The 18,626-nt window shown below is 41.3% G+C and overlaps 2 protein-coding genes across 2 annotated transcripts in view; one reads left to right on the top strand and one right to left on the bottom strand.

Annotated features, from left to right (window-relative positions):
- LOC310706715 (endogenous retrovirus group 3 member 1 Env polyprotein-like) overlaps positions 1-18,626 on the top strand; it is an 874,531-nt gene that overhangs the window by 801,996 nt on the left and 53,909 nt on the right. The window lies entirely within an intron of this gene.
- Positions 2,972-18,626, bottom strand: part of ASB2 (ankyrin repeat and SOCS box containing 2) — a 28,723-nt gene continuing 13,068 nt past the window's right edge. Inside the window, exons 6-10 of the mRNA XM_083502107.1 lie at positions 17,422-17,667; positions 14,176-14,347; positions 9,955-10,516; positions 6,492-6,645; positions 2,972-6,163 (exon numbers count right to left, since the gene is read on the bottom strand). Coding sequence (XP_083358233.1) covers positions 6,027-6,163; positions 6,492-6,645; positions 9,955-10,516; positions 14,176-14,347; positions 17,422-17,667 — 1,271 coding nt within the window. The 3' untranslated portion in view covers positions 2,972-6,026. The remainder of the gene's footprint in view (positions 6,164-6,491; positions 6,646-9,954; positions 10,517-14,175; positions 14,348-17,421; positions 17,668-18,626) is intronic.

Here is an 18,626-nt window from a genome sequence, read left to right as displayed (position 1 = left end):
TATGTGTTAAAATCTTTTTATCACTGACAAGTAACGTATGCCTTTGGAAACACACGTTTGTCACAGTGGGAAGGGGGCATACTAGAGGCAGAGGATGTGCTTTGTATACCAAAACCTAAGACTTAGGATCAGTCCCTACAACTTACAAGTAGAAGGATCTCATATAGCAGGTATAAAAAAATATCTCCTGATGCTTGAAAGCTTACAGACCGTTGCCAGTCCACGCAGAACATACTTGGCTAGACCAAATTAAGCTGCTTCATTATTTGCAAATAAATGTTTGGGGGAGCAGGGAGGTGGGGGAGAAAGAAGTGATTTATGTAATGTTGCATTGCACGTTATTGCAGTAAGTGTCATGTATACAACCGCTCAATTATTTTGCTGGATATAATGGCAGTGGCAGTGTTGGTTCTGAGTGAGGTTACAACCAGGTCCCGCTTGCAGGCTTCCACTAGGCATCTGGGTGGCCACAGTGAGAAGACAATGTTGGACTTTGAGTTGGTCCATTGGAGCTTTTATGTTCCCTGTCTACCTTTTAAAAGCAAGAGTTGCATGGACCTCTGGGACATGTGTGGTGCTGTGGGTTAAACCACAGAGCCTAGGACTTGCCGATCAGAAGGTCGGCGGTTAGAATCCCCGCGACGGGATGAGCTCCTGTTGCTCGGTCCCTGTTCCTGCCAACCTAGCAGTTCGAAAGCACATCAAAAGTGCTCCGGCGGGAAGGTAAACGTTGTTTCCGTGCCCTGCTCTGGTTCACTGGAAGCGGCTTAGTCATGCTGGCCACATGACCCGGAAGCTGTACGCTGGCTCCCTCGGCCAATAAAGCGAGATTAGTGCCGCAACCCCAGAGTTGGCCACGACTGGACCTAATGGTCAGGGGTCCCTTTACTAGCTTACTAGCAAAAGAGCCCTAAATTTTATGGATTTGGTTTTGCTCACTAATTCAGTGATATGAACCAGTTCTCATCAAAACTAGACTAGCTTAAATAGATTGGGAAACATGGGACAGATGTGAGTGCCCTATGAAGGAGGAATATATTTAAATGGGGGGAAATCATGGTGGATAGATCTGTCAATGGCTACCAGAAATAATGGCTAAATAGAATTCCATGTTTAGAGGCAGCAAGTAACTGGATATTAGTTGCCACAGAGCAGCAGTTGGAGAGAGCTGCTGTCTTCATGTGCTGCTTGTGAGCTGCCCGGAGCCATCTGGTTGGCAACTGTGAAAAACAGGGTGATGTTAGATGCATTTTTGTTTTGAACTAGGAGGTCTCTTCTTACATTTGAAAGATTATATGGCTCTTGCAGATACATGACCTAGTCCCTAGAGGGCTTTTTCTAAGGTGTTCTCTTAGAGCAGGTTTGTAAACAGCAACTTTCTTAATCACCTGTTGCGAGTCAGAATTGGCTATAGGTGACCAAGCAGGGAAACTATATAAATTGAAACATAGTCTGCATACTCCACTGCTACACTGTTTAATGTTGAATAAAATAATGGGGTCAAGAGAAATAGCACAGGCACCATTTAGGAAGGGTGATAGGCAGTCCCTTCCCTTTTCATATTTCAGACCACATGTGATTATTCCTCAGTATCATTTACATGCTTCTGGTTTATTATGCAGTATTTTAAAAATGTTAATAACCACAACCTGTGTTCTTGAAGCACACCGTATTTTTGCAATTTAATCTTTAACATATCCTAGACTCTCCATTTAAGCCTCGTTATCAATCTTGCTTTTGAAATACGAGAATCATGAAATGTCTTGCAAATCTTTAATGCTCTTGTGTGTGAAGGTAGCTTGAAACTTTCCAGGGACTCTTTTTGAGAGCATATGCTCTTTAATTAGTTAATTGTTATCTTCTAGATATTAACTATAGCAAAAGTAAATAATAAGAGTCATGCCTTCACTGACACGAGGAATGTAGACTTTACTAGAATGTCATGTATTTACAGAAACAGGACAGTCGAACTGTGACTGTAAGCCAGCCAGCACTGTTTGCAAGCTGTTATCCATTCAGAGTAGACTTTAATCACTTGCTGCATGCCTCAATGACTGCACAGGTGTCAAATTGTGTGCCCTCAAAAAGCAGCAGTGAGGGTCAAAATCTGTCTTTTATATTATTTTTCCTGCACCCTTTTTGAAGTTACATAGCAGGACAAAGCAAGTGTAAGAGCTGGCTTGTAAACAGCCACTTACCTCATCACCTGTGATGAGACAGAATTGAATATAGGTAACCAGACAGAGAAGCTTTTGTAAACTGAAACATTTCTTTTTCTTTCAGTCTGGCAATGTGCCACAAATGGCTAATGTACGTATATGTGGGCAGGCTAGTAAACATTTGTGGACTGATAACTTTGGGGAATTTATTTCCCAGGCTGTTCCAGTGTACAAGAAGAATTATATTTCATGCCATTGTATTTTGACTTACCATTGCATCATATAAAAAAATATTTTGCCAGCATGGGGGGTGGACATGTGTTTTGAGGAGGAAGAGACTGAGGAACAAGTGTAGGAGGCTTGTGCATATCATTGTGATTCTGGCTTCTGATACCAGCTTCAATAAGCTTATCATGACACTTCTTATCTACCCAGAGCCCACAGTGACTACGTGTAACCTCATGTACTCACTTCAGTGAAGGAAGCGACTCCTCCTGCTCATTGGTTTGTGCATGTGTGCAGCTATGCCCACTCCAGTGAAGTGATTAGGAATGTTTACTCATGTCAGAGCTCTGTATCAAACACACATAAAACTCCAGATCAGCCTACAATGCCTCATAAGTTCATGGTGTGAGGAAAAACAGCAGCACATCACATTTGAAAAGTTTTCTCTGCAGCAATTATTTCTCTGCAGCAATTATTATGGTTTAGACTGGCTCAGATTTCTTCAGTCTAAACTAATTTAGGCCCTTCCATGTACACCGCCTAACACTGAAATTCCTTATTTAGGTGATTAATAATAATAATAATAGTTTTAAAAATAGTCACAGCAGGTACTTTTACTCATATTTAATGCAGGCAATAAAACCTAAAAATATAACACTTTTATCAATACTGCACACGCCCATCCCTCCCGACCAAACCCCACAGTTTATAAAAGCTATAGTAACAAAACTAAAGGCTTCAAAAGTGCATTATGACACAATCATTGCACACATGCCTATGGAAATAATACATCAGTCAGGTCACAGAATGCTAGAATGTTCGGGGGCGGGGGCTTTGGCTATTCCTTGCATGTTAAATATATATGCTGACTAGGATTTTTTGACCACCTGTTAATGCATTCTACCATTCTATAGCCTGGAATTGCAGGACTTGTTATATAAAGTAGTAAATATTCTACCTTTCAAATTTACAACCATTTCTATACATCTCCATTGAATTTTTTAAAAGGCAGTTGAGTTTGTACAAATTTGGTATAACTAGTGAAATGTGTGTTGTGAAAATTCAGTTCCCCAGATCCAGGAATTCACTGGTGCAGCAGAAAGACTGGGCCTATATTTCCCCAGCACAGATTGCTGCATGAGGATTTAAGTGGGGTAACTTGTGCCGATTTTCATTCATTAACCCAGTGTTCAAACAGTCTTGTCCTCATCCAGTAGCCTTTTTCAAATCCAGTCCAGCTAACCTGTGCATGAAAACCTTTCTGTAAATGGCTTTCTGTTGCTAAATGGGGGGGGGGGGGAGTTGGAGAGGTAGCATGCATGCACTGTGTGCAAATAAATGTAAACCAACCATGTAGAAAAGATGGTGAAAAGAATCCAGTGAAAGTACAATTGTTAGGGAAGCTTTTAAGCAGACTATTCCCCACCTCCCACCCCAATTTATGCGCATAGCTAGCGACACCTTTATCTCCTGAGGTTTGTGGTAACTTTTTGCACTATGGATCCAATCGGCTCAACTAGGGTTGTTCCTAGTATATGTGCATGTGAATGGGGAAGTCTGATCTCCAGGCTACGCATTCATGTATGATGGGAGAAAAACCTGGGAGAGTATTGTCTCTGCTTCTTTTTCTTCAATATCTTGGATAAAAGAGTTTCTTTAAAAAAAAAAAAGGAGCTGACCACACTCCTAAATGTTATAAACACTGGACTGTTAGTTCAAGAATTAGTACTGTTGTTCCATTCACAACCAGTTAGAACATTTCAAGCTATAAACAAAACTGAAGCCTTGTTACTATACTGTACATGGGAATTGTATATTTTTTTTTACTCAGTAGTTAAACCTGGGCTATGTGTTCCTTATTACACCCTACCCCTGCTTTCAAATGTGAAAATCTGAGACCATTCTCTCTGCAAAAAGTGTCATGCATTCTATTTTGGGCATCTCCACCAAGCTCTTTTGAGATGCATGTAATGATGTGCTTGATTCTGCTGTGGTGCCTCAGCTTCAGAGTCACTAGGGTTGTTCCTGTTGTCACTCTTCTCAAACAATAACTAACGGCTGTAACCTTGAACTACAGCAAGTGGAGGACAAATTGTATTTACCTGAGAGATCTATTTCGCTGGTATGCGTTGGTAAAGAAATGGCTGGTAAAGGAAGGGTTAAAACCATGACACTTCTTCATGAAAGGGTTCAACATGAAGAGAATGCCAATGGAAGATAATCACAGGCATCAGTGAAAGTGGGTGGACAATTTGCCTCACAATGGCCTATTTAGCTCATTTAAATGCATCTCAGCCAAGTCATGGTTCCACTTTGAAGGAATTGTTCTAAGGTTTAACAGCAAACTTAAGTTACTGCTTCATACATACAAACTGTAAGTCATTCAGTGTTAAAAATACTCTGCTTGGATTGTTGCTTAGGCATCATCCAGCTAAGCATCTGAGTTCCCAAATCACAACCCAAGTTATGACAGAGTATTTGAACTGAAGCTGATTCAATTGTTTTTCTGAAGCCCTGCAAATAACTGCCAGTGTTTTCCAGCAACAATACATCGATCATTTTCTTCTTTCCAAAGCAATGCAAGTGCTGAATCAGCTCTTTCCTTCATTACTGCTTTAACAGAAGGGTTAAATAGCATTGGCTTCAGTGACATAAGAATTGAAGGCTGATGTAGTATAATAAACTAAAACAGAATTCCACCTCGTTCCTTTGCCTATTTAATATAATACACATAATTATTGTGGGTTAAATCCTTCAGCTCACACACTTCGTTAAGTCTTTGTTTAATTTTAATTGGGGGGTCACAATTTTTTTTACGAGATTCAGTATTTACTAAATGACTAATGTGGGAACAAAAATATTGTCAAAGACTTTGATCACTAAGGAAGAAAGTCAACTATATATCCAGAAAGGCCAACTAAACTAGACAAAAATGTAAGGTGGTATCAAATGAGACACAACTAGCAGCCAGAAGGTTTGATCAATCCTGCAAACTAAACTAATCTGCAGCTCAACCAATTGGTAATTGAAATGTAACTATTACTGGGGAATTTTAGATCTTTGCATTAGAATGAGATGCTTTTGAATATAGGACCATTCCAGAAATACATTTGCTGTCCATGTGAGCAATCCTGATTGCTTCTGGTGTACAACCAGTTATGCAGACAAATACAATGTGTGAACTGGCAGATGATGAATACAGTTGACAATAATTCATGTGATTGCCACAGGTGCAAAAACAAAATAAAATGCCACTACATTTATTAAAATTGTGTGGGATCATCTGGTTTATACATTACATTTGTCTGTGTGAGAGCATACTTAGAGATTGCTTGTGTCTTGTGAACTCTTCCAAATTCTCCTTAACATGTGATACTGAGGTGTTTAGAACTTTTAATGTTTCTCTCTACAAAATAGCATAGCACTTTCTTGCCATGTGCTACCAGTGTCTTTAATCCCAACTTCTTCACTTATTTTCTATACTCTAAATACTGTTGGATTTGCCTTTTCTGCAATTCTGATTTTCAGATATCCTTTTTCCTTCTTACATAGCAAAGCCGGCCTTTCCTTCCATTATCTCAGTCTGTCTCCATCTTGTGGCTGTCACTCTAGCAAATGATTGACTGCCAAGTTCACCTTAGGTCAGCGAGTATAATCATATTGTAAATAGCGCATCAGTCTCCCTGGAAGAGGCAAAGTGTCAATAAGAGAAATACGGCTCTTCCCAATCAGACTTCGAATTTTGATCCGGCAGAGGTGAGCAAGTGGCCTTGGTGGCTCTGGAAAAGAGAATATATGGTAGGGTAAGTGAGTGAGTGAGTGAGCAAAAAACAAACAAACAAAAAAAAACCCAACAACAACAATTTTATGCCGCTTTTGGGGGCCTGAAATAGTCACCAGAGAAAGTTATGAATTTTTTTTACAGAAGCAAATGTCTTTACTAATTAGTTTTTGAAGTTTCCAAACTTAAACCCTTCAATAAAAAAATCCCAGGGTGGTTTGCATAGTTTAGTCTCAGGCTCTCACTTCCCCCTGCCTCTTCTGGTGTAGGAGGAGTTTGAAAACTTTAGTTTCTATTTTAGATTACTCGGAATTATTTTAACTAACCTGCTTTGTATTTAATGTTAGCCCAGTCTTCATAACTGTCAATGTGCTCCTTGAGCCTGGAACAAAGTTGTACATTGCCCACATAATCCAGAAGAACATCGATAATAGGCCCAGCCCAACGACTCATCTCCGGAGTTGATACCATTTCACAAAACTGGGGGCAAAAACGAGATATACAAAATTTGTTATTGTAGGAGAACAGCAACAGACACCCCGCCCACCCTTTCCCCAAATCCAAAGTAGACCGCTAGCAGGCAACCTGCAATAGAGGTGGTAGAAGGTCATGAACTTTACAGGGAGAGCTCTGATTTACAACAGATTCACCTGGTTGCCTTACAATCAAGATGCGGGAAAGCAGGTCTACATGTCATACAGAAGGATATCACAGAATCCTTGACCCTATCATTTAAAGTTAGAGGTGGGGAGCATGCATTCTGAATGCTTGCATTTAGCATAAAGCTACAGGGCCTACAGGCAGAGGGCCTTCTCGGTAGTGGCGCCCCCCTGTGGAATGCCCTCCCATCAGATGTCAAGGAGATAAACAACTACCTGACTTTTAGAAGACATCTGAAGGCAGCCCTGTTCGGGGAAGTTTTTAATGTTTGATGTTTTGTCGCTTTTTTATATATTCCGTTGGGAGCCACCCAGAGTGGCTGGGGGAACCCAGGCAGATGAGTGGGGCATAAATAAATAAATTATTATTATTATTATTATTATTATTATTATTATTATTATTATTATTATTATTACCCATTCCTGCATGTAGCAAGCAAGTATACCGGGGAGAAATATTTAACTTGGCCCACTCTCTGATGTGTTTGTTTACATCATGATCAGAGCTTTCAAAACTATGACCATATATATCCTGAAGTGGCAAAATCTAGAATTCTACCACCTCAATTTGTGTGCTGTGCAGATCAACTCTAAAATGTGGCCCTTCGTGGGCGGCCTTTGACAGTGGCTGTAAGTTCCTGTATTGTATGTCTGGTCATAGGAAACTCTGAAATGCATAGCCTAAACAGCTTTTTGTTCCTCGTCCTTCACTCCATTCAGGAATGAGGAACTTGTGTCCCTCCACATGTTGTTTGATCCCAACCCACATCAGCCCTAGCCAGCAAGGCCAAAGTGAGCTGTAGTCCACCCACCTGGAATGCCTCAGGTTTCCCCATCCCTGTTTCTGCTGCATAGTGCTGACTCTATGATTTGCCCACATGCATTCATAATGGATTCATAATGGAAAATGCAAGGCTGCAGAAAATCTGAACATTGCAGCTATGCCTGGCACATTGCAGCACCCAACTCCAAACAAACCAGCATCATCATGAGAAAATATTGTTCTAGATATTAAATTCCATATTAACAGAAGCATCTCCCAATAAGATTGCCCTGAAAGTAAAATAAGTATTCTGCAGGTGCATGAAGTGTGATTCTGGAAGAAAACAAGAACAAATCACGCTGCTGCTGCTAACAGCTCTTATTTCACTCTCTGTGAAATAGTTTAAATGCCCTCTAGTGGCATTCAGATAAATTACTTCTCAAGGTTACATCCTATATATATACTGTACAGTGGTACCTCGGGTTAAGAACTTACAGTGGTACCTCAGGTTTAGAGCTTAATTCGTTCTGGAGGTCTGTTCTTAACCTGAAACTGTTCTTAACCTGAGGTACCACTTTAGCTAATGGGGCCTCCTGCTGCTGCCGTGCGATTTCTGTTCTCATCCTGAAGCAAAGTTCTTAACCCGAGGTAATATTTCTGGGTTAGCGGAGTCTGTAACCTGAAGCGTCTGTAACCCGAGGTACCACTGTACTAAGAGAGCAAACCCACCCCCCAAATGCCTATTTTACTTTAGCCCAAAACAGCAGGATTTATGCACCAGAGGGAAGTATCGGCAAGCTTCGGTAAGCCCCAGTGTTTGCAGAGGTACAAACAACTTCAGAAAATAGTGTCCTGGAAGAGGGCATGGCTAGCTGGTTGGAACTCTGAACAGTAATATTCCACACTGCAACATTCTGCTGCAGGCCCCACTTCTAAGTCAGGCAACATCTGATTTGGGTGTGTCCGAATGATGCACAATTGCACACCTGCAGATGGTGCCAAACCTGGAAGTAGCCCCAAAGTCACAAAAATGTCACAAAAAGGGATGGGGCGGGCAGGGTGGAGTGGGCTGGGCTTACATGCTCTCCACCAATGTGCGCAGGGGTCTGGAACAGGACCTCCACACAAAATGAGGGTTGCCTTTATGCTATTAACATTACCCATTTCTCTTTCATTCATTGATTCATTGAATTTGTATGCTGCCCTTCTTCCTGAAGGAGTCGAGGGCAGCAAACCGTCCACATTTTTTAAAGAAAGAAAAATATATCTAAAACAGTTAAAACTTTATAAAAACAATTCCAATTCAAAACATTATTTCAGCCACTGATCTCAGATTTCCCCCTGAACTTCAGCTACCAAATGCCTAGGTAAGCAGGAATAGTTTCCGCTTCCACCTCCCTGGGCATGTGATTATTTCAAGATGTTTTGGTCTTAGAAATTTCTTTACACTGCTTGGGACCTCACTTATCTCCATCGTAATCCTGTGAAGTTGGTAAGATTATTATTATTTATTAAATTCATTATACAGTGGTACCTTGGTTTAAGTACATAATTCGTTCTGGAGGTCTGTTCTTAACCTCAAACTGTTCTTAACCTGAAGCACCACTTTAGCTAATGGGGCCTCCTGCTGCCGCTGTGTTGCTGCTGCACGATTTCTATTCTCATCCTGAAGCAAAGTTCTTAACCCGAAGCACTATTTCTGGGTTAGCGGAGTCTGTAACCTGAAGCGTATGTAACCTGAGGTACCACTGTACCGCCCTTCATCCAGACATCACAGGGTGGGTTACAACATAAAAGCACAAAATGCACAAGATGGACAGATGTTGCATTCATTAAACAGAATTTCTTATTCAATAGGAAATATTGGTGGCTGACTCGAGAAATATATATATGAGCTATCTAATATGAGCCCATAAGAAGTTTCAAAAACATCTGACATCCAGTAGTTTGGGAGTTTTATCAAGTATCATTAACCTTTCTATGTTGCCTTTTTTCCATAGGATTATGCTGTTCAGCCAATTACTCAGCTAGCTCTCTGCTGTATTGTTACCCAGACTGGTAATGGTTCTCTTGAATTCCAGAAAGAGGCATTTCCCAGACCAACATTACATACTTCAAACTAGCCTTCCCCATTCTACTGCCCTCCATATGTTTTGGACTACAATTCCCATCATCCCTAACCATTACCCATGCAGGCTGGCGCTAATGGGAACTATAGTCCCAAACATGCAGAGGGCACTGGATTGAAGAAGGCTGCTTTAGAATGAAAAAGCTGGTGACTGGACCTGAAGCCTTTCCTAAGGAAAGGCCATAACCACAGCTCCTCCAAATGTCACAGAAAATACGAGCTAGTAAGGGTAGACTCACCTGTACAATGCTCTGCTCTTTATTCACCTGGGGATCATGATACCTGTCTCTCTTAGCTTCAATGGGAGGATGTGGGCCACACCCATACTGACATTTAAAGCAAGAGATGGCATCGCAGCCTAGATCCATCAGAAATTTCAGCAGAGAAAGATACTTCATCGAGAACATGATGGTAGCAGGGAAGGTCGTTGGATGGGAAGCGACGTAGGCATCAATATTGGCTCCATAGTCAATAAGCAGCTTTATCATCTTCAAGCAGCCATGGCGGATGGAGATGAGCAGGGGGTTGATGAGGTCGACGTTGGGATTGGCCCCAGCCTCAAGCAGCAGCTGAGCAGCTTCAACGTTGTTGTTAAAAACGGAGAAGTAGAGGACAGTGGTGCGCCTGTCCTCGTAGAGCCGCGAGCGCTCAGGAGAGAGAGTGAAATTCACGTCAAAGCCAGCCTCAACCAGCTCTTCCAACACATCGTCGCGGTTGCATTCAGCTGCCAAATGCAGAGGGCTGATGCCACTGCGTTTGGTTCTAGTGCGGCTGGTGACCGGGAGCAGCATTTTCACAATCCTAGCAGAAATGAATCAAGGGCCAGACGTGAGCTTAAGCTTGCTTTTCCAGCAAAGTTATTGCTTCTATAGCAGTATCTGGCTGTCCTGTTACGATAGGCGCTGCAGGCATATATAACAGCAGTGAAATCATCTTCCCTCAGATTGCTTAAGATTTATTAAGGCAAGGGGAGAGAGGGGGGGCCACAGCACCTGAGGAATGATCTTGAATGCTAAGGCTGGGTACGGGTGGTGTTTTTCCTTAGCCTTGAATACAAGGCTAAAATACATACGGATAAAAGCAACCAAAAGCCCAAAACTGTACAATGAAAAATTCTTATCATGCTCATCCAACACCACAACCAGAAGGACAAGTATTTCTCTGCGCCACTGAAAGATTAGCACCACAGCAGAAGCCAACTTAACTACCAAAGGCCTGGGTAAATAAGCAATGACAGCCTGGTCCTTTAAAGATCAACAGTGGAGGTCTACACGAGGTGCATTTCCAAGAGGAGATCGCTGCACAAATCAGGGCTACCACCGAAAAGGCCTGTTCTTGTGTAGCCAAACTCCATACCAACCTCGGATAACTTTACTGAATAAAACTAAGCTGTTCCATCCCAGCTTGCAACTCCCCTTTCTTCTGTTTTCAGTCCTTATATCCTGTGCTGTTCTTAAAGTGGCACTCTTTCTAAATGAGATCTATAAACTCTATTGATATAGGCTGCCGTAGTGAATGGTTTCCCCCTGATAGTTCTCCTTACATTGCATGAGCATCATCATTGGTTTTTATGGGGTGAGGCATGCAATTTCACAATGTGGACTGAAACAGGTAAGCACCCAGTGCTCAAGAGTGGGATGGGCAGACAGGCAGCATGAGTGGTTCTATCAGAAACATTATTGAGCAAATCCATTTGAGACAGGCCTATGGCATGAAGAAGTTCAACATGTACAGTTAAAGTAGGGGAAAGGTCTAGGCAACAGCTGGAACAGGAACACTAGTGGAAAAGTCTTCGGAACAACAGCTACCAGCCTGCCTTGCATTATCCATGCTCTCGAGACATTATGCCCTCATCAGAAGAAAATAATCAAAGCCACAGGAGGAAATTCATGTGCAGATCATTTCTCAAAGCAGAAAGGCTGACCTCACCCAGCAGTGATGCTCCCTGGAAGGCGGGAAGCCTGGGTGCTGTTTAGCTGGCAAACATCCACCACTAACAAATGCTTTGTAATAGCCATAATAGCTGAAAAGTCACACACAGTGCCGAAATGAGAGTTTGCCAAGCACTAGCATTAGTCATGCTGGATTCTACTGGGATTTATTAACATTTAAGGGTTGAGATTATTCTGCTGCTCAAGCAAGCTTCTTAGAGCTGAGTTAAAAAGGAACTGCAGGCTTTTTCCCCCAGTTAGGGACCGATACCTTGTTGGACATAAAGAAGCATAACCTTTATGGGTATTAAAGAACCTAGTCAAATGCATCTCTGAAACAGAGCAAGCCATGTTCTTCTGGATGTAAATCTAAACTAAATTATGGCAGGCAACTAGATGGGGTAGGATGGAAGGGTCAACTTCAAAGAACCTTCAGATCACCACCAATACGCATCCACCTGGTTTGTGAAGAAAGGTGCTTGTAAGGGGAGGTTGTTTTAATTAGTTGCTCCTTGTGCTGCTGTGGTGCAATTTTTTAAAGGAATGATCTAGTTCAGGGATGGGGAACCTGTGGCTCTCCAGATGTTGTTGGACTCCATCTCCCATCTCAGTGGTTAGAGATGATGGGAGCTGAGGTCCAGCAACATCTGGACTTCATCCCTTGATCTGAAAGGAAATTCATGCAACTCTAAGAATAACAAGAGTATTACACCAACAAAGTCTAAGGAGAATCATTCCAGCATGACTGTCACTGCTATGTAAAAAATATACATAAGTTGCTTCTCAGTTGCTGGATGTTGGAGAGACAGATGGTTCAGTACATATCTTAAAAGCCAACACTATGCAAAAACTTGGCCTACGGTATAGGTCAACCCCTTCCCCAAGACTTGCAGTGGATAATTATGAAATTAGAAAGCTAATCTATAGCCCTGAATAATGCCAAAACAAAATACAGTTTAAAAGGCATTTGTCAAGTAGACTACGCAAACACATCTTCCTCTGTAAACAGGCATGGCACTAGAAGTTGCAAACTTACATTCTCTTATTCAGGACTAATTCATACAGCTCTTCTCCCAAACTAGATTGCACTGTGCGTATGGTTCCTAAATCAGGATTATCTGACTCATCCTTGCAAACCATGGCTTGGCATGGATTTAGCAGTGGCAATTTGTGCTTGTGAGGAAGAGCTATTCAGGCAATCGATTCAGCACTGCACAACACCAGCACAGAGTGATCATGTGAATAATCCCTTAGGAATTCCTAGTTATCATGACTGCCCGTCTGCTCCTTTTTAGTGTGATCCTGCTGTCGGATTTGCTTTTTAATGTTCTTCTTCTCTCCCAGCTACATTGATAGGTTCATCACACTGTTCATCAGGTCCCACTCTTCTGAGTCTCATACTGCTAATAAAGAACGTAATAAATACTATATCTATTAATACTATATCTAGAAAGGAATAAATTCCAACCACTTCACAGCTACAAATATTCATGATTGTATGAGTTAAAGAATATGTGCCTAGGGTCATGGATTTGACAAGATACAGTTTCACATTAGCCTTCCAAACAGGGTGAGAGCATTAAGTACAATAAACAAACGCCAAGCAACAAAGTTAAAAAAAAAATAGAAACGATCCCCTTGGCTTTTTTCATATTATGGAGGCTTCGTGTCCTGGCAGTGAGTCTGAATGCAGAATTCCTGCAGAATTATGTATTAAATCCACATGCTTACAAAGAGAGGTCACTGTGAAGAGTGTTGTTATTCAGAATACCAAAGGGATTAAAATGACTGGCCATGCGGGGGCAAAGTTTGCCACTTGGATAAATATTTTGTCCAAGCAGCTAAAGATGGGAAGCTCTTTAATACTTTCACCTCGAAACCTTTTAACAAGTGCTTGATCTTTAACTATTCAGAAACATTGGGTCTTCAACCTAATTCTGATCTCATGTATCAATGCAGTTTTACATTGACAGAGCTTTGCAAAGTAAAAGAATCTACTTTTTAAATTTTATTTTGGGCAGAGCGGAGTCCAATAACTTACTTGCAATGATTATGTTTGGTTATTACATTTCAACCAGCATCTCAACCACACATCAACCTGTGTGATTTTAGCAAGTGAAGTCTATGGATCTATTTATTTTGGATCATACATGACAGATAGCCGCCCAACCTCTGCTTAAAACTTTCCATGGCAGCTTAGAAATATTTCAAACAAATAAAATAATAACCCCTCGAATCACAGAGGATAAACTGTGCATTAGATATGAGATTACTGGAAAGAAGATGAGGGCAGAGAAAATGCCTTCTTAGAAGGCAACATGTTCCCAGTGCAAACTGAGACTATTCTAAACAGAACAACTTGCTTTGGATCTTGTCTGTAGTACATTCATTGCTACCCAAATCCCCATGGTAACTGTGGATTCATATAAACAAACTTATATGGTGTTTTGGTTTTTTAAAAGAACCCTGTTAACCTTTATGCAGAAATGCTCAAATCTGTCAACAACCCTCAGGAATAAAGTAACTTACTCATAATAGCCTCTTTTGGAGGCCACGTGAATAGGCAAAAGGCCATTCTTGTTGGTTTTGTTAGCATCAGCTCCTTGGGACAGGAGAAACTCCACAATCTCCTCATGTCCATTTTTACAAGCTTCAAAAAGGGCAGACGCTTTGTCACTGGCCTGGGTATTGATGTCAGCACCTGCAAATGAAAAAAATATAAAGCAAGGCTCACTTTCGGAACATCTGGAAATCAACAGCATATGTCTCTATGCAGTGCCGGATTTATGTATAAGCTAAACAAGCTATAGCTTAGGGCCCCACTCTCTTGGGGCCCCAGAAAAATTTAAAGGGAAAAACACCTGGATGTACATTTTCAAAATATAAGATAAAAACAATTGTATCTCACTATTAATATACTTCTTCTTAATTGTATTTCAGTTCAACAATTACTTTGATAAAATACATATTTTGTTATGTGCAAATGGCTTTCGATACCTATTAGGTCCATAAATTACCATATAGCCTATATTCAACACAAAAAACAGTGACAATTTATTGTTGACAAATGACAGCTGGACATATAAAGGGCCCCATTACCTTCAGTAGCTTAGGGCCCCATCAAACCTAAATCTGGCCCTGTCTCTATGCCTGAAATTTAGGTAACAAAAGAGGGCCTTAAGATGTGTATATGCCAATGAAGTGGCACAAACCACATAAGTGCTGGGTTTTCATCGAACACACAGGATTCTTGTATTCAGGCATCATGCTTATCGCAATGAAGGTTGCCATGACATGCCCTTGCCATGACATGCCCTTTGGAGGAGGAGGCCGTGACACAATGAATTTAGCAGGCATTATGATCAGGGCTCCATATCTCCATCAGAAGTAGATTTCTAGGGGTGTGCATTCTAAAACAAACTAGCAATTAGAGAAAGGAGTCTTGCTCATTTCCCCTTACGTACTTATAAAAATGAATGGGAATTCAAACAAATGAGATCTGAAGGGGGGGGCATTTGGTTCATATTAGCTTCAGTTGTTTCTATTGGGATGAAAAATGGAAACTGTCTGGGACAGCTTGTCCAGGTCAGAGAAAGATTACAAGGAGAAAAAGCAGTGAAAAATATACAGTGGTTTTTATAAAATCGTGAGTTTTTGTACTATTTCTCTGAAATTTGTCAGGTCAGATCCTTTTAGCTACATCTCCTATTCGAAGCCATGGTCAGCTTAAAGGATGTCCTTTTAAATTAAACATCAACCCCTTTCCCCACCTGTCTGAAATGTGGCAAGGGTGATGCTTTGAATGAATAGTAGAATTCCTGAAGAGGCTATGTTATTTGGATGAAAAACAATGGCGTCTTTCTGGCAACAAAAGACTCACTAGGTCTTGCCTTGTGGAATCATGAATGGAAATAATTCCGAGTAACCTGAATTAGTTATGAAAACAAATGAAAAGCAAATGAAAGAATAGCAGAACAAATGGGACTTCTGAGAACAAAATACAGTGGAGTAATTAAAAGTTTAAAAACTTGCACACCCTCTACAAATTACTGGATCTATACCTTCACACTCAGTGTAAAATGAGACTGGATGTACCCACTGCTTCCCTTTGCTACACAAATTCCCTCTCTGTTATGTGTATTAGATGAATACACATAACACGAACAAGCCATTCTATAATGTCTATTCAGACATATGTGTCTCTGACTTCAGTGGGGGTTACTCCTAGGGCTGCCATAAGTCAGGAATTTCCTGGACATATCTGGGAAGTGTTGATTCTTTGGCAAATTTCAAAAAGAAAAATAACTCCAAAACTTTGGCCAAAAAGAGAGAGAGAAAAGCTCGGCAACTGTTGTGTCCAGATTTTCACTTTTTGAAATATGGCAACTCTACTTACTCCTAGGTAAGTGTTTGCGAAATTTCAACCTTAGTCCCGTACTAGGAAATTATAATGTGCCAGAATTCTATTTGCTTGATTACAAAAAATATCCACACTTAGTTTGGGAGTAAGTTCCACTGAACAGGGTGAGATTTGCTTCCAAACAGACATGCGTAGGAATCAGTTGCGCAAGTGTCTGCCAAAGAAAAACTTGCTCCTTTGTGGCAAGGTCTTTCCATTGCATTTGAAACTTTAATATACTTACAACTGTAACTAGCAACACAACTGCAAAGCCCAAGATGGGGATACAACTAAATGAGGGAGAGAGACGGAATCTTTATTTTATGACAAGCACTGTGCATTGTACAGATGCAATAAAGTTATTATAGGGGTTCTCAGAGGGGCTTTAAAAGCTTGGAATAGTAGTGCAGTTTTATTGTATATTCTTGTTGCGATTATTATTTTTTGTTCATAATTGACCATGGGAAATGAAAACCAAGCTAAGTCACTCTTCAATTTCCCCTTGACCTTTCAGATACTGAACTTGCAATTCGTCAATGACAACGTTCAGTCCCATATGCTCCAACTGCCCCTCTTTACCAGGTACAACCGCCTCATTGTTGTACCTGTCTCTGGTAAAGCACTGTTTTTATTCTGTCCCCCTTTTTTGCCTCTTGGAGAAATGCTACGTCTCTGCAAGATAGATCTGAGAGGAGGACAAATAGGACCTGAAACAAAAGTTGGCCATGTATTTTCATATATGAAGAGTCCTCCTGCTCTAAGAAGCTCACGTAAAGCACCACACAGAGCATTTTTCATTTTTCTTTGCCAACAGACACTCAACATTCCATGGTTAATGAGTATGATAAATCCTAATTTGGTGTTTTATCCCTTTAAGGCTTAAAATAAATTCCTGTACTTCTGTATCCTCGGGGGTTGGACTAGAACTTGGAGATCAAGTTTCAAATCCCTACTGATCCAGGAAGCTCACTGGGTGAAGAGCTTGACACGTGTGGGGAATTGTGTGCACTCCTTTGAACACCTGAGAGAAAAGGTAGGACATAAATGTGAATCATCATCTTTGAGTAGATTCAAGTATGGGTCTTTCAATCACCTCAGAATCTCCCACTAGAAATCTGGAAAAGGTTCTGCCTTCTTTGTACTATAGTTTATGAAAGTGTGGGAAACCAATGCACAATAAGCTACCTCCGACAAGAGCTTGTAGAAATTAGAATTTCAGCTGTCTTCCTTTGCAAGACTGCCGTATAGGATGAATGAAAAGCAAATCCAAAATTATGAACTGGCCGCTGAAAAACCCAACACACAAAATCAATAGATGGTTTTGCATATCTCAGCCGCTGCACATGAAATGCTCCTGCGTCTGCAATACTGCTTACCGCACTTGGCAAGGTATCGCAAGGCTTCTAAGTGGCCACTCTCAGCTGCCACGAAAAAGGAAGTGAGCCCGTAGGAATTTGTGCTTTCGACCTTGGCACCTCCTTTGACCAAAAGGTCTATTATTTCCAAGTCATTCCGAGCAACAGCTTCGTGGAGGGCAGTCCACCCCCGATTGCAGCGATGGTTCGCGTCAGCATTGTACTCCAATAGCACCTGTACAGCTTCGGCATTTCTGTGTTCACAGGCTGTGGTGACAAAAAAGAAAAGAAAAGAAAGTTTAGGTTTCTGTATCTGGGCCTCAAAAACAAGTTTCATTTGGGACAATTTCACCAAGATGTTGCTCATTGTCCAAGAAAGGCCTTGTTTTATTCCAGGTATATTTTCTCCTGCATTTTTAAAATGAATTCATAGATTTCAGTTTGCTTTTTGGGGTACAAGAGGATTGTTTTCCAAATGTTCCCCCCCCCACAAACATGCAAAATAAACATTCAAGATTGTGGCATTGCTTCAGATATTCACACAAAAACAAGCCCTTATTTATCTGTTTATAAAAAAATGGTACACACCACTTTTCAGCCCTTCCCAAAGTGATGAACTTGCAACTCTGATGAATATCCATATATCAAGGATATAAAATGACTCCCTCTCCCGTTGATTTCATTATCTCAAATCTCCATTGTATAGAGTTTCCCTATCTTCTTTCCTGCTCTGAAAATGGCAGCAGCCTACTAACCACATGACAGGGATGGTATATTTAGCCTCTTCCTCATCACAAGGCAATTTCAGGGAAGGGTACAATTAAAACACAGAAAGGATAAAGCAAATTACAATTAAAAAAAAGATTAACAAAGCAGCAACCAGTAGAATAGCAACCATAACAAACCCAGACAAGGCACAAATACCGTATTTTTCGCCCTATAGGACGCACTGACCCATAGGACGCACCTAGATTGGGGGGGGGAATAAAGGGAAAAACATTATTCCCCCCCCAGGCGCGGGGCTGGGGAAGCTCGGGCTTTGGCAGCTTTGGCATCGCTCCGGGAGCTTGTGGGGCTGGGGGCGGGGAAAGCAGAGCTTCCCCCGCCCCCAGCCCCCAGAACAGGACCCAGAGTGATGCCGAAGCTGCGTGCAGCTTTGGCATCGCTCTGGGAGCTTGCGGGGCTGGAGGAGGGGAAAGCCCTCCGCCAGTCTTCTAGCCAAGTCG

This window comes from Podarcis liolepis (genome assembly GCF_965112155.1).
Source record: "Podarcis liolepis genome assembly, chromosome: 1".
Taxonomy (NCBI): Eukaryota; Metazoa; Chordata; class Lepidosauria; order Squamata; family Lacertidae; genus Podarcis; species Podarcis liolepis.
Note: the sequence above shows the minus strand (reverse complement) of the source record. Positions and strands in the feature narration are given on the sequence as shown.